The 25,744-nt window shown below is 33.4% G+C and overlaps 1 protein-coding gene across 1 annotated transcript in view; it reads left to right on the top strand.

The window, feature by feature from the left end:
- The window catches only part of LOC149805499 (tRNA (32-2'-O)-methyltransferase regulator THADA-like), a 134,669-nt gene that overhangs the window by 49,918 nt on the left and 59,007 nt on the right, over positions 1–25,744 (top strand). Inside the window, exons 14-21 of the mRNA XM_089934269.1 lie at positions 1,278–1,442; positions 5,013–5,122; positions 9,792–9,982; positions 11,159–11,352; positions 13,869–14,024; positions 15,695–15,831; positions 17,291–17,416; positions 24,295–24,399. Coding sequence (XP_089790395.1) covers positions 1,278–1,442; positions 5,013–5,122; positions 9,792–9,982; positions 11,159–11,352; positions 13,869–14,024; positions 15,695–15,831; positions 17,291–17,416; positions 24,295–24,399 — 1,184 coding nt within the window. The remainder of the gene's footprint in view (positions 1–1,277; positions 1,443–5,012; positions 5,123–9,791; positions 9,983–11,158; positions 11,353–13,868; positions 14,025–15,694; positions 15,832–17,290; positions 17,417–24,294; positions 24,400–25,744) is intronic.

Raw genomic sequence — 25,744 nt, 5'->3', positions numbered from 1 at the left:
CCTGGAAGCAGGCTACTACCTTCTGCCACATAAACTCGTCACCAGGGGTCAATGTGTTAACAGATAAATACTTATATAACTAAAGGTGACATCTTTTAAAGATTTTGATTTCAGTAGAGCTCTAAAAAAAAGTGGAGTATTGAAGTGTTAGGTAAATATTGAGCCATGACTGTTTCCTCCTCCTCTTCCCTCTTTTCTACTCTACCCTTCTTTTGGTGACAAAGGGTGAAGTCACCCTTAAGATATAATCCTAGCAGTATCTCTCCTTAAACTGTACATGGAGAACAAATTTGGAATTTCTCATTCTATGCAGAGATATTTAATCAGTGAATGAAGGTGCTGATGGAATAAATAAATTTACCAAAGAATCAGCAAGGGGGTAGATTTCAAACAGCTGAAGTTTATCACCATGTGTAAATTATTTTGAAAACATTAGAGAATAGGACTGGGTGTTGTCAATAGTTTTCCTTCACTAACAAATACAAGTACCTGTGGCCACAGCAGCCTTTTGCATTAGCAGGAAATACAATGTAATTGATTTTGTTGGTTTTCATCCTCATTCCCATGCTCAAATTTGTTCTAGATGAAATTTTCTTTGCATGAGGAAGTTGCTTAATTGCTTCAGTTTTGAAGATAACATCATAATGTCTTCCATGTTTACTTTAGACATGAAACTGGTAATTAGTTGTCAAAGCATTCATGCAATGCAAACCAAAGGCCTAATGGCTAAAGTGAGTTAATTTGAGCAACCATTAAATAGCCAAAAACGCTGAATAAAACTCACTGACAACCAACAAGCAGTCTTTTTGAAAGTATTTTTGTTTTCTTGTCATTGATGAGAATTGCATATAAATATATGATAACTATATCTCTATCTGCTATCTGCATACTGGAAATACAACTAGTATGTCAACATACATAAATGGGCACCACCTACCTTTCAAAGATGTAAAGACCATCAAGTGTATCGATATGTATCATATGTCAGACTGTGTATCGTGAATCATATCGATTTGCAGCACAGGTGTATCGTTTCACCCGTTTACTACATGTATGTTCAATGTCATCGACATGGACAAAAACTTGTAAACATTTTGCAAAATGAACCAATTTTGATATAACGTTTCTCAGTTATAATGTTCTAAAATCCCAGTGATCTCTGAAACATTTTAATTCAAATTTGTTTTCACCAAACGGTAAAGATTTGTTTTAACTTAAACCAGAAGCAAGAGAGCGAGAGTTTTTTTAAATTTCACTCTTTCACTCTAATATTTCAGAATTCTCCATAGGATTTGTAGATTGTCTTCATGAGCTTTGTATTTCCAATCTTATTCCTGGATCTTGCTATCAAAGACGAAAAACCAGTCTGGACCTTCTTCATGTCACCTACGAAACTCTGTTGTATTCATCGGATAGCAGATGTAAAAAGGGTTATGTACCTGGTAAGAAAAATGTTTACCTTCTGCCTCCAGTTTCTGTAAATTTGTATTTTTGCATATGCTTGTTTGTATTGCTTTGAACAACCACAGTAAATTAGAAAAATATTTTATGATTTGAAATGACCTACAGTTAATATGCTCACCTGTAAGGGCAGTGTGGTCATCTTATTTGGTCCTGTTTGTCTATCCATTCTAAATTATATTGGTGAAATTCCAGAGGAAAAAAAGTGTTATGGTTTACAATTTTAAACAGAAGTGTGCATTCTGTGTGGACACAGGTGGGCAGAAAAATACCCCAGCAATAACATCTTAGACTGGTACATAGATAATAGTTTTTAATGTTAAAAAGAGGTACGGTTCAAGAAATCAGTCCACTAGACTGTAAATAAGTGTACAATTGCAGCTGACATAAAGAGAAAAAAAATGATGCAGAAAATTTGTGACAAAAACATGTTTTTTATTATCATTTTGCCAAAATGTTGATGTGATGCAAGGATTTGGAAATTTGAGGAGTGGATACACCATGTTTATTCTCATTGGACCTTAGCATATTTATATGTAAAGGTACGTTTGTGCCTCAAAGGAAGATGCAGTATGCTTGCATAGAAGTCTGTTACTTTTATTAAACATACTATCAGTTCCATATGGGCTACCTTGGTTCTAAACATTTAATGCTAGGATTCTCAGTGAGTTGGAATCTCTGTAGCAGTCCACTGCCTTACATGCTTGATGTAGACAAATTAAATTTGATACTTGTATTCTGTAATGCATATATATAGATTTCATGCCTTTTTGCAATGTTTGTATTTCTGTCAGTGTTTTCTTTTAATCACCTTGCCAATGAAGTTGGGTGGGAATATATCATTTTATCCATTTGTCAATGTATTTGTCTGTTCATTCATTCGTTCATTCATTCCATTCATTCATCCATCCATCCATCCATCCATCGACTTACAAAAATGGTACTAACAGCTGCCTGGCTTGGCGCTCAGCATTAAGAGGTTAGTGTTAGGAATGGTCGGCCTGGTGTCAGGATAATGTGACTGGGTGGGATATCATGCTCTCTGTCTGCAGCATGACGCCCCAGTGCTAGACATCACTACAAACTGTCACACTGCAGCCATCATAGCGATATGACTGAAAAATTGTTAAAGCTTTGTTAAAGATCCAAATCACACACACATAAATGGCTTCTTTTCAAGGAGAGTAACTCTATCATACCAAAAGAAGGACATTCTGAACTAATTTTTATGCATGACTGCTATTTTTATTTTCATCCATTTGTCACATCATCTGTACCTTAACCCTATTACATTTTGACCAATCAAACTTTACTTTCCCCCAGCACACCAAATAAGTAGTACATCAGCATAGGCATGCATGTTTTAATGAGTAGAACATTAGAATAGATGTATTTTAATGAGTAGTACAATAGCATAAATGTATTTAATGAGTAGTACATTAGCATAGATGTATTTTAATGAGTAGTACATTAGCATAAATGTATTTTAATGAGTAGTACATTAGCATATATGTATTTTAATGAGTAGTACATTAGCATAAATGTATTTTAATGAGTAGTACATTAGCATAGATGTATTTTAATGAGTAGTACAATAGCATAGATGTATTTTAACGAGTAGAACATTAGCATTTATGTATTTTAATGAGTAGTACAGTATCATAAATGTATTTTAACGAGTAGAACATTAGCATTGATGTATTTTAATGAGTAGTACATTAGCATAATGTATTTTAATGAGTAGTACATTAGCATAGATGTATTTTAATGAGTAGTACAATAGCATAGATGTATTTTAATGAGTAGTACAATAGCATAGATGTATTTTAACGAGTAGAACATTAGCATTGATGTATTTTAATGAGTAGTACATTAGCATAAATGTATTCTAATGAGTAGTACATTAGCATAAATGTAGTTTAATGAGTAGTACATTAGCATATATGTATTTTAATGAGTAGTACAATAGCATAGATGTATTTTAATGAGTAGAACATTATGGTAGATGTATTTTAATGAGTAGTTCATTAGTATAAATGTATTTTAATGAGTAGTACATTAGCATAAATGTATTTTAATGAGTAGAACATTATGGTAGATGTATTTTAATGAGTAGTTCATTAGTATAAATGTATTTTAATGAGTAGTACATTAGCATAAATGTATTTAATGAGTAGTACATGAGCATAGATGTATTTTAATGAGCAGTACAATAGCATAAATGTATTTAATGAGTAGTACAATAGCATAAATGTATTTTAATGAGTAGTACATTAGCATAGATGTATTTTAATGAGTAGTACAATAGCATACATGTATTTTAATGAGTAGTACAATAGCATACATGTATTTTAATGAGTAGAACATTAGCGTAGATGTATTTTAATGAGTAGTTCATTAGCATAAATGTATTTTAATGAGTAGTACATTAGCATAGATGTATTTAAATGAGTAGATGTATTTTAATGAGTAGTACATTAGCATAGATGTATTTTAATGAGTAGAACATTATGGTAGATGTATTTTAATGAGTAGTTCATTAGCATAAATGTATTTTAATTAGTAGTACATTAGCATAAATGTATTTAATGAGTAGTACATGAGCATAGATGTATTTTAATGAGTAGTACATTAGCATAGATGTATTTTAATGAGTAATACAATAGCATATATGTATTTTAATGAGTAGTACAATAGCATAGATGTATTTTAATGAGTAGAACATTAGCGTAGATGTATTTTAATGAGTAGTTCATTAGCATAAATGTATTTTAATGAGTAGTACATTAGCATAAATGTATTTAATGAGTAGTACATTAGCATAGATGTATTTTAATGAGTAGTACAATAGCATATATGTATTTTAATAAGTAGTACAATAGCATAGATGTATTTTAATGAGTAGAACATTAGCGTAGATGTATTTTAATGAGTAGTTCATTAGCATAAATGTATTTTGATGAGTAGTACATTAGCATAAATGTATTTTAATGAGTAGTTAATTAGCATAAATGTATTTTAATGAGTAGTACATTAGCATAAATGTATTTTAATGAGTAGTACATTAGCATAGATGTATTTTAATGAGTAGTACAATAGCATATATGTATTTTGATGAGTAGTACAATAGCATAGATGTATTTTAATGAGTATAACATTAGCATAGATGTATTTTAATGAGTACTTCATTAGCATAAATGTATTTTAATGAGTAGTACAATATCATAAATGTATTTTAATGAGTAGTACATTAGCATAAATGTATTTTAATGAGTAGTTCATTAGCATAAATGTATTTAATGAGTAGTACATTAGCATAGATGTATTTTAATGAGTAGTACAATAGCATAGATGTATTTTAATGAACAGTACATTAGCATAAATGTATTTAAATGAGTAGTACATTAGCATAGATGTATTTTAATGAGTAGTTAATTAGCCTATATGTGTTTGAATGAGTAGTACAATTGAGGTGAGTAGCTGATTGATGAGTCATGTGACCATGTTTTGTATTGTGTGAAATAGTTAATTTATTTTGTCATCTATTACAGAAGGAGCCCTGCAGTTGGTAGAGTTTGCCCAGACTAAGGGCAAGTGGAATTTCTTCTCAAGTCTTAATGCTGGGATGTTAATACTGTGTCTGACAGATGGGGCAGATGAAGTGGGTCATAGATTACACAGACACACATACACCCACAGACCAAAAAAATAATTTATATATTTTTTTATATTTTTTAAATTTTTTTATGAACCCCATAATAGGTTAATCACTGGGTCGGGGAACCATCCCAAGGTCACCTTACAATCAAACATTTCTGGTTATCAGATGATCTAGGGATAATAAATATAATCTACAGAAAATGAAAACACACACACATGCATATGGCACACAATCTAGGTGACATGGACTTTTTGATATTACAGTATTTTGTTCCTGTTTACCATCAGTTCAGATACAAGTTACATGTTCATTACTGAGGTCCATTTTTGAAGAAATTGGTCCTCTTTTTTATTTACCTTAGCAATGTATTTTTTAATGTTATGCATTGTTAAAAGCAAAAATAGAAAGATTTTTCATATTGAATATGCAAGTATAAATATAATATTTTGCCAAAATAAGCAGGAAATTACACAAACTGTCCAGTTGTTCACTTCCTAAGAATGTTTCTTTTTTGGACAGATGTACAATATTTGGTCAAAAAGTGCAAACTTCAATAAAACTTTACCAAAACTGTTAAGTAATATTGTAATCATGAAAGAGATGCGCAATACTTTCATTTTCACTCTTACAGAATGTACATTTGCTGTCATCTAATACGTTAATTCTTTTCAGAAAATCATTTGTAGCAATTATTCTATAGATTAATTTAAAGTTAAAAGAGATCAACTTGGTATCCTTGGTATAGCATTTTGCCTGGCTATAAATCTCAGACCACTCCGCACTACTTATATTTTTATTAAATACTTGCATTCAAGTTTCTTGCTTAGCAGTCTGTTGCCTTTTAACTTTTTTTAGAAAAGATCTTTGCAAATAAACTTGAGTGAATTTTGTTTTTGCAAGTTCATTATTTTATCCTCCTGCTTGTCAAAATTGTTATGTACTGAATGTTTTTAAATAGTGTCTTTCCATGCTTTTAGAATTTTCGATATTAAGGAGAAGTATTTCAAGAAATCATCGCTTTTAGTTTTTTGTTTTATTATTTAAAAAGTTATTTAATTACCATGAACATCTATTAGATCATTTAGAATTTCAAAACCAGCTTCTGTCCAGGATTTTTATTGATAGAACATTTTAGGGGGGACAGAATTTAAAATACTCATGGATAGTTACTCGTTAGGACTTTGCGGTTCCTCTTTCCAATTAGATACTGCCAACATTACATCTCTCCAAAAAACTGTTTTTAATGAACTTAATAAATTCTTTTAATTTCCTTCTCCCTAAATTCGAAATATCCTTTTTATTTCTGAGTATAGTTGTATTGACTAAGTTCTGCCATGTTCCATGTTCCTTTTCCAGCAATCTTTTTGCCCATCTTATCTTAATATACCTAATGAATGAAAATATGTGTATCACATTTAGTCCTCCCTTGTATTTCTGGGGAAACTAGTATATCACGTTTTATTCTCACTAGTTTTCCACCCTATACAATCTTAAATAATGTGCGATTTAGTTCTGCTTCATCTTTTGCTGATGGTTTTGGAAGTGCTGAAAAAAGATGTATGAATATGGGCAGAACAAGAGTTTTTACAACAATTTCTTTACCAACTATTGACAGATGTCTTTGACTCCAGCTTGCCAGTATTCGTTTTGCCTTTGTTAGTTTCTTCATATAATTAATTTCCACCATTTGTTGTAAATCTGGAGAAAAATCTATGCCAAGGAGTGTAAAGTTAGAAGAGGACCAAATTAGGCCCATTTTGGGACATATTCTTTCATTAGAAAATTTCCTGTTTCCAATCCAAATAGCTTTTGTTTTTGTTATGTTACATGTAAGTCGAGATAATAGAAAGAAACCTTACAAGATATTCATAGTTGCTTTAAGAGAAAGTTGAGATCCTTCAAGAAGAATAAAAGTGTCATCTACATACTGACCCAATTTATATTCACTGGCGTTAAAGATTAGTCACACGCTAAAACTTATGTTTGCACTTTAATGACACAAGATAGTCAGTTTCAATTGAATGAATTGTTCTATTTAGAAAATTTTGCATGAGAAGCATATACATTGTCCTGCTCCTTTACCAATTTTTACCAGCTTTATTTTATGTTTTGCATTTTCTGAGAAATAAATATTACATGATTTTGGAAAATGTATACAGTCACACCAATGTTAAGCACACACCTGGCAAGCAATGGCCTCATAAGACAAGTCCCTGCCTAATGCAGGTTAATTTTATTTAAATTTTAAAGTTGTAGGGATCTTTAGGATGTGAACTTGAAGGCAGGTTTGACTGTTCTGGAATTCATTTATTTTTAAATTGGGCATCTAGTTTTCTTGGATTTCATCATTGCTACAAACCACAAATTTAAGGACTTGATGAACAATGATCTTTTTTACTTCACCAATTCAAGTCGTTAAGATAAGTTTAGACTTGAGACACTTGATTGGTCAGTTTTAAGTCAGACTTAATTTTCAGCTGATCACATTGCTGTATTCTAGAAGTAAGTGTCAGTCTGGACTTAGGTTCTTTTGGCTTCTGTCATACTCAATAAGAATGACTTGTTCAGTCCTTACAGTCCTTACAGTCATACTCAATAAGAATGACTTGTTCAGTCCTTACAGTCATACTCAATAAGAATGACTTGTTCAGTCCTTACAGTCATACTCAATAAGAATGACTTGTTCAGTCCTTACAGTCATACTCAATAAGAATGACTTGTTCAGTCCTTACAGTCATACTCAATAAGAATGACTTGTTCAGTCCTTACAGTCATGCTCAATAAGAATGTCTTGTTCAGTCCTTACAGTCATGCTCAATAAGAATGACTTGTTCAGTCCTTACAGTCTTGCTCAATAAGAATGTCTTGTTCAGTCCTTACAGTCATGCTCAATAAGAATGACTTGTTCAGTCCTTACAGTCATACTCAATAAGAATGTCTTGTTCAGTCCTTACAGTCATACTCAATAAGAATGACTTGTTCAGTCCTTACAGTCATGCTCAATAAGAATGTCTTGTTCAGTCCTTACAGTCATGCTCAATAAGAATGACTTGTTCAGTCCTTACAGTCATACTCAATAAGAATGTCTTGTTCAGTCCTTACAGTCATACTCAATAAGAATGACTTGTTCAGTCCTTACAGTCATACTCAATAAGAATGACTTGTTCAGTCCTTACAGTCATACTCAATAAGAATGACTTGTTCAGTCCTTACAGTCATGCTCAATAAGAATGACTTGTTCAGTCCTTACAGTCATGCTCAATAAGAATGACTTGTTCAGTCCTTACAGTCATACTCAATAAGAATGACTTGTTCAGTCCTTACAGTCATACTCAATAAGAATGACTTGTTCAGTCCTTACAGTCATACTCAGTAAGAATGACTTGTTCAGTCCTTACAGTCATACTCAATAAGAATGACTTGTTCAGTCCTTACAGTCATACTCAATAAGAATGACTTGTTCAGTCCTTACAGTCATACTCAATAAGAATGACTTGTTCAGTCCTTACAGTCATGCTCAATAAGAATGTCTTGTTCAGTCCTTACAGTCATGCTCAATAAGAATGACTTGTTCAGTCCTTACAGTCATGCTCAATAAGAATGACTTGTTCAGTCCTTACAGTCATACTCAATAAGAATGACTTGTTCAGTCCTTACAGTCATACTCAATAAGAATGACTTGTTCAGTCCTTACAGTCATACTCAATAAGAATGACTTGTTCAGTCCTTACAGTCATACTCAATAAGAATGACTTGTTCAGTCCTTACAGTCATACTCAATAAGAATGACTTGTTCAGTCCTTACAGTCATACTCAATAAGAATGACTTGTTCAGTCCTTACAGTCATACTCAATAAGAATGACTTGTTCAGTCCTTACAGTCATACTCAATAAGAATGACTTGTTCAGTCCTTACAGTCATACTCAATAAGAATGACTTGTTCAGTCCTTACAGTCATACTCAATAAGAATGACTTGTTCAGTCCTTACAGTCATACTCAATAAGAATGACTTGTTCAGTCCTTACAGTCATACTCAATAAGAATGACTTGTTCAGTCCTTACAGTCATACTCAATAAGAATGACTTGTTCAGTCCTTACAGTCATACTCAATAAGAATGACTTGTTCAGTCCTTACAGTCATACTCAATAAGAATGACTTGTTCAGTCCTTACAGTCATACTCAATAAGAATGACTTGTTCAGTCCTTACAGTCATACTCAATAAGAATGACTTGTTCAGTCCTTACAGTCATACTCAATAAGAATGACTTGTTCAGTCCTTACAGTCATACTCAATAAGAATGACTTGTTCAGTCCTTACAGTCATACTCAATAAGAATGACTTGTTCAGTCCTTACAGTCATACTCAATAAGAATGTCTTGTTCAGTCCTTACAGTCATACTCAATAAGAATGACTTGGTCAGTCCTTACAGTCATACTCAATAAGAATGTCTTGGTCAGTCCCTTTTGCCATACTCACCAAGAATGTCTTGTTCAGTCCCTTTAGATCTGTTTGGTCTTATTTAATAGATATGTTGGAAAAATATGAATGCCAGATCAGAGATAAGTCCAGGTTTCAAACTTGGTCCACTCATGCATATATTCCCTCTTGAATAAAAAGAAAACCCAATGAGATAATGCTTTGAAGAAGTTTTCTTCCTCTCAGATACAGGAGTCTGCATACCAGCTGCTGAAGAGTTATTTTCCCTGGCCCATTGAGAATTTTTCTGAACAGTCAGATGCAGGGAAGCAGGACTTGGCCTGCCACCTGTTGAGTGAAGGACTCAGACTGTGTAACAGTCCCAAGGCTCATCATAGTCAGAGTGGAGTCCTGCTTTGCCGACTGGTACACCAGAAGTAAGTATAGTGGAGTATTTTTTCTAATTTTATGTCACACCATATTTGATGGATGGGATAAAGAGGAATGAGGGCCTATACATTGTAGTAATAATAAATGGCATTTGTGGAGTCATTAAAATAATTAATGGTACTTGTGTAGTCATTCGTTCAGGTCGTTTTCCCAAGGTTCTTTTGTTTCCTCAACATTTTTACACCTACATTTGAGTCACTGAGAGTGGGTTGGATTAATCTTATAACTTATTATCACTATAAAAAAGAAAGAAATGCTTTGTCAACGGATCTATATTATTATGTAATCCATATGACAAATATTTGTATTAAATATTTCATAATAACATATTTAAATGTATCAGTATGAAAAAAGTGATATTGCAACAAAACAGTCATTAATTAAACAAAAGATATAATTTTGAAGCATCATATGTAGAAATTTTTGTAAGATGTTATTGTCCTAAATGACCGTAAAATTTCGGAACTACTTTTCATCAGTGTAGTAATACAGCTTTGGCACAGAATTTAAAAATCCATGCAAACCAGCATATTACACCTTCAAAAATATAAGATAAAGAAAGAAAATCTATGTTTTTTTGTAGGTACAAGGAAATATTACATTCATAAAGCAGAAATAGTTTGTTTATTTTGTCCTTTAGGGCTTTACAGCTCATGACTACAATGTTTGCACTTCACTCATTAAATATTTCTTTATATCTCCTAAAAATTAACATTGATCTTTCTGCTTGTTGTATGTCTGTACTTCTATGCCTCAATTATTTCTTTAAAAATTGGATTGATAAATTGATCAGAATAGGTGTAGAAATGATGTTAATTGATATTTTATTGGGTGTTAATTTCAGGATATTTCATTGATATTTTACATGGTTATTGTACAGAGAGATCCATATTTCATCTGTATACCATCTTTTTTATTAAGACTAAATTGATTGAATGAAAAATGATGCACAGATTTAAAGCATTGTTGTTGTAGATCTAGTTAGTCTTAAATTTAGTCTGTCAATATTTTATTTGTTTTGCTCCTCAGTTTGACTTTTTTAGTGATGCACAATACTGTTGAATTTTAGAATTTTGACATTTTTTTTACATCAGTTTGCATTCAGAGCAGAAAACATGTACATTTTGATTTAAAATATGATGTTTCTCCTCTGCTATTTTCAGATATGTGAGAGACTTTAATTGGAGCTTTCAGTTTGCTCATGTGCCAGACAAAGGTACATACAAAGTGTCCGTCCACCAATCCGACAAGCAGATCAACATCTTATTTCTGCAGTCCCTGATTCAGGAGATACAGAAATGTATTGAAGAGGCCAAGAAGTCACTGGTGAAATCCTCCAAAATGTTCCCAATACATGGTAAGATTTATTACTCTCTTATCAATTTTCAGTGTTATACTTATTAATACCTGGGATGTCGGAGGTCGTGGGTTCGAACCCCAGCCGAATCATACCAAAGATTTATAAAAATGGTACTAACAGCTGATTTGCTAGGCTTCAGCATTAAGAGGTTAGTGTTAGTAATGGTCGGCCTGGTGTCAGGATACTGTGACTGAATGGGACATCATGCTACATGTCTGTGGCTTGATGCCCCAGTGCTAGACACCACTGTAAACTGCAACACTGAAGACATTGTAGCGATATGACTGAAAAATTGTTCAAGCTACCATAAAAATTCAAAACACACACACACACATTTTTTCCATTCAAACACAAACATAATGAAGAAAGTTTATATTTTATCTTTATGCTTACATGATTGTGTCAGAAGGGTTTAACATATGCCAGCCTATAAGTTGATGTGGAGTATAAGTCAAATTTGCCAGTTTTGTAAATTTTCCTTCCTTCTCCCTTGTATAAGTCAATGCAAAGTATAAGACGAGGCCAGATCAATACCTTGGCTTTAGTCATTTTCACTAGTAATTTCCAGTTTCATGAATGTTAAATGTATCACTTGTGTATGCTATTCCAGATTACCAGCACTAATGCTATCATGCTTATTCCACAGTTGTTTTGGAGAGAGAGATAGGGGGTGGCATACATCACATTTATCTTCTTGCTCCTCATTATCAAAACAAAATTCACCCTGATATGAGAGAGATTTCAGCTCTTCTTCATCCAATTTTCATCTTACTGTCCCTTTTTAGTTTAAGTTTTTGTCAAAGACAGAAAACAGTAATAAAATAGAAAATGGAAAGCATTAAAATACATACCATAATCCTTCAGTTTCAAAGATATGTAATTTATATTTAAATAGTCACAGTATTTATATCTATATAGATTCCTTTTAGGTTAAATCCCAAGAATGACCACTTGGCATGATGTGTTATTTTCTTTGCATGTACAACAAACTCTTCATTCTCAACCAATAAGATTACCCTTTGTCAGTAAGTTCATCTACACTTCCCGTAGTTATTCATCATTTGGTTTTGATCTTTGCTCATGCTAGTTGTAATTAAAACTTGAAGGAATTGCTTTCAGAGGTATTCATTGATAATTGAATTTATTACTTCCCTTGTACATGAGTAAAATCACAATTATCATGTAACTGAACAATACAGATTACAGTCATCATGAAACCTCTCTCCCTCCCTTTCCACCTTTCTTATATCAACGCATATTTTATTTTGTTTACAAGGTGATAAAACAAAATATGATGGAATACCAGCTTATGTCATTGTTGTTATTTGTTTTCTAACTTGTCTATTCTGACACATATATTAAATAAAATTTCAACAACATTGATTACTGCTGCATGCTGCTTTAGCACAATTACATCTGATGCACATGAATTTAATAGTGATGATCATGTAAATATTTTAAAATCCATCTCAGTGTTGGGTCCTGTATTTTTTTAATATGATCTCTTCCCCAAAATGATAAAAAAAACTTTTTACACATCATTTTCATACTTTGAAAGTAAAATATTACATCTGAAATTTTACACAACATATGATTAAACAATTTGAATGACTAAATCCATATAAAAGTGAAATTGAGGTATAAAACGAAACCCAGACTTCCTGGTCAAAAAGTTAGGTAGACTTTTTCAAAGACCCTTTTCAAAACATTTCTTCTATGCAGTTTTCTTTTTCAGTTTCGATAGTATATGTGCTTCTTCAGTTTCTAAAATGTTTCCTTAGTTAAAAGCTGAAAATGGCCATTTTCAATAGTTATTGAAGAAATAATAACACAAGAAGCTGTTAAAACATTTGAGGGAAATTGCATTGAAAAAGGGACTTAACTCATGTTTAATAGTTAAGACTATATGTATTTTATGTTAACAAGCAAGTCATTTTATTTAAATTTATAGCATATGAAGTTATAGTTGTCCATCACCCCATAAGGCCCCGCAGTATAAAACAGTCCCTGACAGAATACAGGTATGGTCATGAATCCAATTATACTGGGTGAATTTTTGTTTTTGCTTGTGGTGTATCTCTGTATATGACAGCCATGACTTTAACACAAAACACATGTATAGTTACCCTAGATAATGTTTTTGTGAGGATTTACTTTTATGAGGCAGTCAAGTTTTGAGACTTGCCTACTTTTAAAAGCAAATACATTACACTAAGTGTAGGGCTGTTAAGTTACACTTACATTTGAAACTGGTCATTGTCAAATTATATGGCATTTTATTACTAAACAAAATAATACAAAATTAATTCCATATTAACAATACCAAAGAAACTACCCTAGAATTATTTATTACTTTTTGTTATTTTAAAATATTTTCATATTAATGAATGATATATGTTACAAATGAGACCAACTTAGAGCTATATACATCAGAATTACCAATGTATTATTGTTGTGTGTGAAATAGTTTTCAGGTGTAGTTTACTATATTTACCATTTTCTCCTTGTTTTAGGTTTGATAGCAGCCCTGACTCAGTGTTTGATGGATATAGATCAGTTCCCAGAGAAGTCATTGACAGAACCACCTGATGTTGTCAGGGAGCTTGTATCAACTTGCATTATGGTGACAGACATGATGCTGGGACTCATGGCAACTGAGGCAGGTCAAGGTATGGTTAGTTTCATGGGGTTACTGCCTGTTGTGAGGGGCCCTGGGTGGCTGAGTGGTCAAAAGTGCTTGCTTTTACTGATCACTGCCATCTCACATGTGTACATGTGTGCTCAAGTGTCAGGCTTTACTATATGTGAGGAAGCATGCTGGTAATTTTCTATGAGTAGGTGGTTCATACTAGGGTTTTCCCAGGTTCATCCTCCACCAGTTATACTGACCACAACGTATAGCATATTGTGTGCTGAAAAATTGTATTAAAACTACAAGAACAAATGCGTGTTGTCCCTATAGGTGTATCTGAATCAGTCACTAAAAATGGACGTGAACATGATATCATCACACATAAAAATATTTTTTGCAGTTTTAACTGCATGAACTAAAACTCAAACACATGACATATATGAGGAAGTAAATTTGTCTGAAACTGGAGTACAAAAAGGTCAGAAAAATCTCTTTTATGTATTGATGCTTTAATACATTATAATGGTCATGTGATCTGGTTAGGTTTTTGTATTTGTATTGCCAATTACAGTGCAGTTATGGACTTGATATGACTTAGTAGTTGTGTTGTCTGTTCAGTTCCATTTACATGTAATTACTACTCCACTGTTTCATGTTACACAGCGAAATTAATACTCATGAAATCAGTTAAAGTACAAATTTAGCAAAACTGTTTTATATAACGCTGTGAAATTTTACATACAAGATCAGCAGCCACATATGGATCACCAGATCTTTCAGTATCATGGTCACCCATCATATATACTTATACTGGACTGTATTGATGGTCATTCAAACTTTGTGTAGTATTGTTCTAATATGTAAACTTATCCATTTTAACATTTGCTTTTTTAAAAATCTATTTTGTTTCTTAATAACTTGCCATTATTCCATTGATTGATCAATTTATCTATCAATCAATCTGTTAAGTCTGTCTCTACTGACATGTCAGTCTGACCGTTTATCTTTCTGGTCATCCATCTCAATATATATGTAACAGGTATACTTTGCATATATTGGATAATATCAAATTTAAATTTTGACAGAATATAGCAAGTAAGTGATATAAATGGATTATATTACCTTAAAAAATTCTGAAATTTGCTGTTGATTTGAAATTGAGTAGATTTTGTGAACCCATTTTTTCACAGCACTGCAGAAATGACTGACTAGAAATCCTATTAGTTCTGTGAAGTTAGAAAATTTCTGAAATTGAAACATTAAGTAATCAGTGGTAGACTTAATAAGTTCTTTGGTTTTATGTTTTCCAAAATTAAGTCTCCTCACAAAGACAGCAACTTCTGTGATGCCTAGTAGTTTGTCAGTCTGTCAATACCAGTTATACTTTATAGTAGCTTGTCAGTCAGATGTAGGATGTTACAGGTTCAAACCCACAGCTGAGTCATACCAAAGACTTATAAAAATGGTACTAGAAGCTGCCTCGCTTGGTGCTCAGCATTAAGAAATTAGTGCTAGATCTGGTTGTCCCATTGTCAGGATAATGAGACTTGCTGGGACATCATGGTACATGTCTGTGGGGATCTCTTTAAACTGTCAAAATGCAGACATCATAAGGCTTTGATTGAATTTTTTTAAAGCTATGTTAAAAATCCAAGTCACTCTCACAGAGTTTGTCAATTGTCAATACCATTTGAACCTCTATTCCAGAGGTATGTCCTTCATTTGCCGAGATAGGGATGGCCCTAGATTGTTTACTGCAAGAGGACCAGTCCAATTACAATGAGAGCCCAGCCATATCTGCAGAGTTCCAGTACCTCTTGTCATGGTGCTGGATGAACATTAAGGTAATTATTACCTGGCTCATCACAGTGGTGACCTATTTCCAGTGTTTAAAGCTTGGTTTTAAAGTTGGACCGAAAGGACCCATAGGGTGCAGAGGTCAAAATTTTTTATAACCCGATGCCTGGGGCCCCCCTGATTTAAGATCGAGCCCATCCTGTATTCTAAAAGAGGTGCCTGTTGGGCTTGTCAAAAAAGTAATAAAATTTGTCAGAGAAAACTTTGATTATGCTGATAAAATGTAAAATCAGATCGCCACTGTCCAATAAGAAGTGGAGATCTGTTTTCAGTCAAATTGTAACACAGCATGTCATACTAAAAACTTAATTTTTTACTCCCAAACCCCCAATCACAATTTTCAGTAATCTTCGAAAAAAGAAGGAAAAAAAACCTTTCCGAGTATGCCCATTACATTTCGGATATATCAATGGTAAATGTTCATGATTGGAACTGATGAAGTCGTATTTTTCTGCATGTATAAAACACAAAAAGCATGATCATTTCAGTTGTCAGAATAGTGTTCAAGTATGATTCGTTTTTTAAGCTGATTTAGGAAGCTATTATCTATTAATAGTTTCAGCAAACCCAACAGATATAAATTTCAGAACTTGTTGATGGAGTTTTACTTTGTGAAGCACACCAGCAAAATAAAATAATGTGAGAGAGAGGCAATTAATTCTTTGCACATACTACAAACAACATATTAACATACTTCAACTTGGTTCTGACCAGTATTCACTCAGAGAATCCATCAGGGAAGTTGAACACCAGGACTATCCAGTCTCTAGTGAGTGTAGAGATGAACACTAATGACACTTGCATTATATTCAAGCCCCCTATAGCATTTATATTTGAATTGTTGTAATTGCAACATTGTGACAAATAATTTTCAAAAAGGGGAAATTTTGCGCATATGGAAATTGTAGTCTGGGCTCGTGGAATTTCAGTCAGGGCTCCAGCCAGGGCCTGTATTTAAAAAAAAGTGTCCTTGAATACTAACAGGGTGTCATAGTTGTGCGTCCACTTGGAAATAAATGGGCCCAATGAACAGAGAACAAAAGCTGCTAAGAACAGATCTGTTTTACCAGTAAATAAGAGGGAATCTGCCAGATGTGCTTTGAATTTGTTTTTTGTTTCTTCTGAGGTACCAATTTTTGTTCATTTCTTGGTTGTTACAATCCAAAAATTTAAAGATCCAGTGAACTCTGATTCTTCTTAGGTCCCCATTCCCCACACCCATGACTGTGTCAGTGTTAGTGATCACTAAAATGGCAATGAAAATCTGGATTTAACTGAAATGAATTAAAATCACATATGTTGTCGGACAGTTAGATTTTATCTAACTCTTTCAAATGGAAAGATTTTTTGTCATATTAAAATTAAAATGGGAGTTTTATTTTATTAAAATAAATAGTGTTACTTGCAATTCAGGCAGCAGTCCATCACATTGTCACTTCATTGCAGGATAGCTGTGCAAGTTTGGCAGAAGTTACTCATGCCGGGGTCAGTGGCAAATATTTCTTAAGCATCAATATGGTACAAACTATATGTGATACATTCCTCAAAGTGCTTACTAAATGCAGACATAAGGTGAGTTCACTTAGTGCACTAAAGTCTTCTTCCAAGTTTTTAGATTACCTTTCTATAAGATCAAATGAGTTTATGGTATGGTCCTTTTTCTGTCATGCATAGCCCATCATGCATTGTTTGCCACCCATCATCCATTGTTTCAGTTGTTATTCACAAATTCTATTTAAAAAAACCTGCTTTTAAAATTTGTATATGATATTACAGGGAACATTCTGGCAGCAATGACTTTCACATTGTTCAGTTTATGTACATTTCCATTACCTTATATGGCTACTATTACTAAAAATAGAAAAGCCATTAAAGTTCTTGAAAACCACTTAAGAGGATTAAACTGGATTTGACAGAAAGCATTTTGGCATGATGATCTTTCAATTTTGTTCAGGTGATGCCTTTGTCATCCAGTATGGCCACTATTACTAAAAATAGCAAAACCATTAAACCATTTCTTCTGAAAAAACATGTCAACAGAATAGACAGAAATCACACTTGCATGAAACATTTTAATTTGTTCAGATATTGCCGATCTACTTGTTTGCTCTTGAAACACCGTTATAATTCTTACATAGCCAGTCATCTTATTGATAGTATGTAAATTAATCCCTACCCTATTACTGATTAGTTTTATTGTGGTATTCATATTTGTTTATTATTAGTAGTAGTATTATTTTAAATAATATTTTAGCAGGATTGTTTTTTGTGCACTATTCAACAAACTCATAAAATACACATATGTTGTTCTCAATCATTTTTGGCTGCCATTACTTAAAAAACATAGAAGCACCTGGGATTTATACAAATGAAGGATATCCAGTGCATTCAAGATTTTTTGTAATATACAACAGAGGTATTATACACGGAATGCAGAGTTCCAACACTTGCCAAAACACAAGTTTCAGTGTAGAGGAAAAACACTGGGTTCCTGATGTTTCCAGATATGTTTGCTCTTGAAACACCGTTATATTTCTTACATAGTCAGTCATCTTATTGATAGTATGTAAATTAATCCCCACCCCATTACTGGTTAGTTTTATTGTGGTATTCATACTTGAGGTCGATCATTACAGTCTTGCAAATACTGTTTGAGGTCATGCATAATGATGGCACTTGACCAAACCTGACCTTGGATAAGGCAAGGAATGCATTTAATTTGCAAATTAAAATCTGGTATATGCATTTGTTGTAATTATTGTATATCTAACACTAACTGCATCCTACATGATTCTGTGAAAATGTCTATGGCCAGGATGAGATAGCAAGGTTCATATAATTATTATATGACTTTGTGAAAATGTCCATGGCCAGGATGAGATAGCAAGGTTCATATCATTATTATATGACTTTGTGAAAATGTCCATGGCCAGGATGGGATAGCAAGGTTCATATAATTATTATATGACTTTGTGAAAATGTCTATGGCCAGGATGAGATAGCAAGGTTCATATAATTATTATATGACTTTGTTAAAATGTCCATGGCCAGGATGGGATAGCAAGGTTCATATAATTATTATATGACTTTGTGAAAATGTCCATGGCCAGGATGGGATAGCAAGGTTCATATAATTATTATATGACTTTGTGAAAATGTCCATGGCCAGGATGAGATAGCAAGGTTCATATAATTATTATATGACTTTGTTAAAATGTCCATGGCCAGGATGGGATAGCAAGGTTCATATAATTATTATATGACTTTGTTAAAATGTCCATGGCCAGGATGGGATAGCAAGGTTCATATAATTATTATATGACTTTGTGAAAATGTCCATGGCCAGGATGGGATAGCAAGGTTCATATAATTATTATATGACTTTGTTGAAATGTCCATGGCCAGGATGGGATAGCAAGGTTCATATAATTATTATATGACTTTGTTAAAATGTCCATGGCCAGGATGGGATAGCAAGGTTCATATAATTATTATATGACTTTGTTAAAATGTCCATGGCCAGGATGGGATAGCAAGGTTCATATAATTATTATATGACTTTGTGAAAATGTCCATGGCCAGGATGGGATAGCAAGGTTCATATAATTATTATATGACTTTGTTAAAATGTCCATGGCCAGGATGGGATAGCAAGGTTCATATAATTATTATATGACTTTGTGAAAATGTCCATGGCCAGGATGGGATAGCAAGGTTCATATAATTATTATATGACTTTGTTAAAATGTCCATGGCCAGGATGGGATAGCAAGGTTCATATAATTATTATATGACTTTGTTAAAATGTCCATGGCCAGGATGGGATAGCAAGGTTCATATAATTATTATATGACTTTGTGAAAATGTCCATGGCCAGGATGGGATAGCAAGGTTCATATAATTATTATATGACTTTGTTAAAATGTCCATGGCCAGGATGGGATAGCAAGGTTCATATAATTATTATATGACTTTGTGAAAATGTCCATGGCCAGGATGAGATAGCAAGGTTCATATAATTATTATATGACTTTGTTAAAATGTCCATGGCCAGGATGAGATAGCAAGGTTCATATAATTATTATATGACTTTGTGAAAATGTCCATGGCCAGGATGAGATAGCAAGGTTCATATAATTATTATATGACTTTGTGAAAATGTCCATGGCCAGGATGAGATAGCAAGGTTCATATAATTATTATATGACTTTGTGAAAATGTCCATGGCCAGGATGAGATAGCAAGGTTCATATAATTATTATATGACTTTGTGAAAATGTCCATGGCCAGGATGGGATAGCAAGGTTCATATAATTATTATATGACTTTGTTAAAATGTCCATGGCCAGGATGAGATAGCAAGGTTCATATAATTATTATATGACTTTGTGAAAATGTCCATGGCCAGGATGAGATAGCAAGGTTCATATAATTATTATATGACTTTGTTAAAATGTCCATGGCCAGGATGGGATAGCAAGGTTCATATAATTATTATATGACTTTGTGAAAATGTCCATGGCCAGGATGGGATAGCAAGGTTCATATAATTATTATATGACTTTGTTAAAATGTCCATGGCCAGGATGGGATAGCAAGGTTCATATAATTATTATATGACTTTGTGAAAATGTCCATGGCCAGGATGAGATAGCAAGGTTCATATAATTATTATATGACTTTGTGAAAATGTCCATGGCCAGGATGGGATAGCAAGGTTCATATAATTATTATATGACTTTGTTAAAATGTCCATGGCCAGGATGAGATAGCAAGGTTCATATAATTATTATATGACTTTGTGAAAATGTCCATGGCCAGGATGAGATAGCAAGGTTCATATAATTATTATATGACTTTGTTAAAATGTCCATGGCCAGGATGGGATAGCAAGGTTCATATAATTATTATATGACTTTGTGAAAATGTCCATGGCCAGGATGAGATAGCAAGGTTCATATAATTATTATATGACTTTGTTAAAATGTCCATGGCCAGGATGGGATAGCAAGGTTCATATAATTATTATATGACTTTGTTAAAATGTCTATGGCCAGGATGGGATAGCAAGGTTCATATAATTATTATATGACTTTGTTAAAATGTCCATGGCCAGGATGGGATAGCAATGTTGATAGCTGTTCTTCACCTGACTCTGTATATTCACAATATTTGATAACTATGTCTGTTCAGAGGGTGTAATATACATGTACAAACGTATTTTTACAGAATGTAATGTTATTAAAAGTCTTAAGATTTTTTTTATGTTTGTAAGGTTTCATTACTATGTATGTTTACAATGTTTACTATACAAACCTGTCAATATTGGCCTCTCATGGAGAAAGGCAAAACTAGCCTTTGTATACATGTGACCTTTCTACACTGGTTCATCTGTCAAAATTGATTTTTGAACAAATACCTTGAATCGAATATCATTATTGTTATTATTATTATTATTATTATTATTATTATTATTATTTTAGCAGGTTTGTTTTTTGTGCACTATTCAACAAACTCATAAAATACACACATATGTTGTTCTCTCCCAAATTTGTGCTCCACACAAGATTACTGTATTCTGTTCACTTTAATCTATTTTATGAATTAATTCATCACTGACTTAAAATAATCACCGACCTTAGTTTATTCTATGCATGATAACAAAATAATACAGTGGTCCCCCTCATGAACACTCCCCACTGACCAGCGGCCACCTAATTTTTACGGTGGCACTGATGAGTTTGCGTTCAAAAGTACCACTCTAAAAAGGCCACCCCTAAATAATATTCCCAGTGGACAACGTATTAGAGAAATAATGCAAAATCTACCCTCACAAGCGGCAACATTTGATTATTAACTTGTGTCCAGAACCAGTTTTTTAATTCATATGGTAAGGTAAATAATCCAGTTATCTTTTCCGATGTGTTTCCAGATGTTAGGTTTTTATTACTCAAAGAAGTGCTGGCTAAAGTACATGTACCACTAAAGTTAGTATTTAAGGATTATGACCGGACTTAATTCTCAAGATCATAACATGGGCAGCATAGGCTAAATATAGATTTTGTGGATTAACACACACAGAAATTAAACTTGAACGGACAAGGACCGTAAAATCATGTGACAGTATCATATCTTTGATAAACAAGGAATTTTGTTTACTCTACAGAAGTTTCGTCTGCATGATTAAATTGCAGTAGTGTACAATTAGCAACATAAGAATAAATTGTTCCAAAACTTTAATTTGTCATCAATGGAACAAAAGTTATTTGACGTGACGACAATCGGGAGAGTTCACTTGACAATCAGTTTTATGTTGGGAAGACTCAAATAAACATCATAACAGAAAAGGAGAATATTCTGTAGCAGTGGGAAAATTTAGTAAGTGGAAAGATAATTATTTTAAGTATGAAACAATGTATGTACCAAGATTCAAATAATGTTTTTGTATGGTTTTGCAGTGCACGTGCCAACAATATCCAACTCACATTTCATGCCTAAGAATAGGAACTATTAATTTATCTTGCCTTGAAATAAGTCTGTTTTTAAGACAAAAAGAACATTTTAATAATTAATGATACTTTTAAATGAAGATATTAGCTGCTTTAAGTTATATGTAGATTTCCTACTACATACATATACATACACATACATCTCATAAATATATTACCCCTCTGGAACGGCCACCTGTCTTCTAGACCACTTTTCTGGTGCAGAAGAGGTGGCCATATGAGGTGAACCACTGTAATTTCACTACTGATAGACAGCTAATATATGACTGCAAAATAGAGGAATGACTCGTTGGTTGGCCAGCTTGTATAAGTTAGGATTGTAAACAGCAGTTCTTACTTTGAAAACAACAATAACTTAGCCATTGCTTAATGCATAGCTTTTACTTTTTTGTGTCAAACAAAAAGTATTGTTCCATGTGAATATATCGTCCCAAGGAGTTGAGAATTGTCTATAAGACATGGTTCTGTGTGTCTCACATGCCCATATGCAGTTTCTCCACCTTTTTATGTGGGAACCCCAGAGATTCTGTATCAGCTCCCTGATTCATGATGGGTGTCCTCATGCAGGCACCCAATCTTCACTCCTGACTGTTTGCCAATTTGTCATTCTGTTTGGTGTGCTCATTAGAGCTGGAGAGCATAATTCTCTATGGTTGTTGAACCTGGGATGAATTCGTATCAACAATCTAAAATATTAGTGGTCACATACCTCCACTCATTTGCACAATAAAGTGCAGGCATTTTTTCTCAGGGAGCTATAGTAGGCCAGAGAGAGAAACCAACATTCTGTAATGTGGATCTCTCTTTTGTATTTTCTCTGTGGTTTTGATTAGTTCAACACATTTGCCTACCCACCTGACAAATTCAGCTAATCAATATTGGTGGGTAAGTTATTGCTTCTATTAAAATGTAGCTTTGGGGGCGGGAACTAATTTTAATTATGCAGTACTTATCCGTTTTTTATTGCCAAATGCCTGCCTCTCACCCCATTCTGATCACCTATGAAAAAGATGACTATTCTATGCATGGTCATGTGAGGTGCACAAGTGGACCATGTCTTATAGACAATTATACACTTTGTGACAAGATGTATTCACATCAAATGGACTAGATTATTTGACACGAAAAAGTTAAACCTTAACAATAGTGATGGGTAAGTAATTAATGCATAATTCAGATTCATTTTAAACCACCCCCACCCACTCCCAAAAAATACATGCTAGTCATTTGCTCAAAAAACATGTGAAGAATAGAAATAATAACATGCTTTATATGGCTATTCTTTGTGAACCACAAACCAAAACTTCATTTGCGTTTACAGACAAGTTTTAAATATTGAATGGCCCTTGACTATGATGAAGAAGGGATGAAATTCCTTTCTCTTCTCCAAGATGAACTTTTTTCGTCGTAAATATCTTAAATTCGCAGGCAAATAGATGTAGATATTGAACTATGCCTGTCACACTGGCATGGAAGACAAATTTATTTTGGCTGTGATAACATGACATCTTTTCCCAACATCCAGCAAACAAATTATTTTGATTGTCTACTGTGATCATTAAAGTGCCTCGCTTTCAAGTTTGACATATTGACACCTTTTGAGTTACATTGTCAATGCAACAGGAGTACAGGGAGTATTAGCAAGCTAAGAAATGTTCAAACATTGATTTAAGTAATCTTTTTTTAAATCTAAACAATGCCTTTGCCATGAAGCAACAATTTAGTTTACATGGACTGAGTGGTGAGTGAATTCATGCCTGTGGCCACATAAGGAAGGGAGAAACACCTGGCTGTTGACAGTAGGTGATCAATACATAAAGAACATTTATGTAATACATTTGCTGAAATTAGAGTGACCATTTTGAACAGGTGAATAAAGGTGTCCATTAGGATAGGTTTGACTGGAATGTATTTATTCAAAGATTTTTGCAATATTTACAGGGTGTTATAGAAGGCTGCAGGCTGTCATTCTCCAGATTCTGTGCTGCACTGTTCACATCAGACAGTGAAGAAATCCAGGCACTACCTTTTAAAATCATGGACCAGGTATGGTAAAGTGGATCTTTTTTCTTTTTTCTTTCTTTCTTTAAAAAAATAACATCACATTGAAATTGCCATTCCAGTGGCCTAGTGGTTAGAGCATCCACCTCAGAAGCGGAAGGTTGTGGGTTCAAAACCCAGCCAAGTCATACCAAAGACTTACAAAAATGGTACTAACAGCTGCCTTACTAGGTGCTCAGCATTAAGAGGTTAGTGTTAGAACTTGTCAGCCTGGTGTCAGGATAATGTGACTGGGTGGGACATCATGCTGCAGACATGTAGCATGATGCCCCAGTGCTAGACATCACTATAAACTGCCACACTGCAGACATTGTAGTGATATGACTGCAAAATTGTTCAACTCACTTAGCAATAATAATGTTGCAGCTGTTATTTGGATTGTTCCATACTATTTTGAGAAACATCATGTAACAAGGTCCAGTTCTGGAAATTTCAATACCACAAGCAAGGGCTTGCTACCTTGACTGTGAGACAACTTCTTTGCTTGAATCTACACTTGTCCTAGAGAGTTTATTCCAGATTTTGCCTGACAGTTTCAGTTCTCTTTTTCTGATTGTTTTCTATAAATCTTTGCAGAAAATGTTAAAGGTATCATAAAATAAATAATAACTACAGCAATAGAAACAGTCAAACTCCTAATGTTTTTATCCACTAGCTGCATTTTTATCCATCTTACTGTCTGTATGTCTATTGAAAGTTCAGTTTCTGTATGATAACTTTTGTCTTCAGACAAAATACCTTGACTGTATGATAACTTTTGTCTTCAGACTAAATACCTTGACTAAACTTTGGATGGCTTGTACTTAAGGGTAAAAACTGCAGAAGAATTTTTTTTAATCATTGTGGTTTTTTCAAGCATTGCATTGTTTTGACAATTTTAATTTAATTAAATTGATTAGTCTGCCTTTAAATCAGATGCTTTGAAAGAACAAGCACCATTTGATAGCTTGTTTTTATACCAACCTTGCACAAATCTAAAATACCAATTGTACTCGCTATAAGATGAGTACAACTGCCAGCTGCACAGACCCAGACCTGCCATGGCATAGTGCTCTGGCAGATCTGAGTCTGTGCAGTTTGGTAATCATTTGAATAAATTATTACATAGAGCCTGATTTTGGAGACACATTATTATATGGCAGGTCAGGCTCTTTGTTGTTTTCAGTTTGACTCAACTTATCAGCGAATGTATACGTTAAATTATTAGATCTCCAGGCATTTGTATTTTTTCATTAGTTGACTCCACAAAGAACAAAAGATTAATTGCACTGCCATGTGACTTCTAATCCCAACCCAGCTTTCCATATAGCCCTTTCTTGACTAGCCCTTA

Source organism: Sinohyriopsis cumingii, chromosome 2, assembly GCF_028554795.1.
Source record: "Sinohyriopsis cumingii isolate HCF-2022 chromosome 2, ASM2855479v2, whole genome shotgun sequence".
Taxonomy (NCBI): Eukaryota; Metazoa; Mollusca; class Bivalvia; order Unionida; family Unionidae; genus Sinohyriopsis; species Sinohyriopsis cumingii.
The sequence above is the reverse complement of the archived record's forward strand: the minus strand, read 5'-3'. Positions and strand labels throughout refer to the sequence as shown.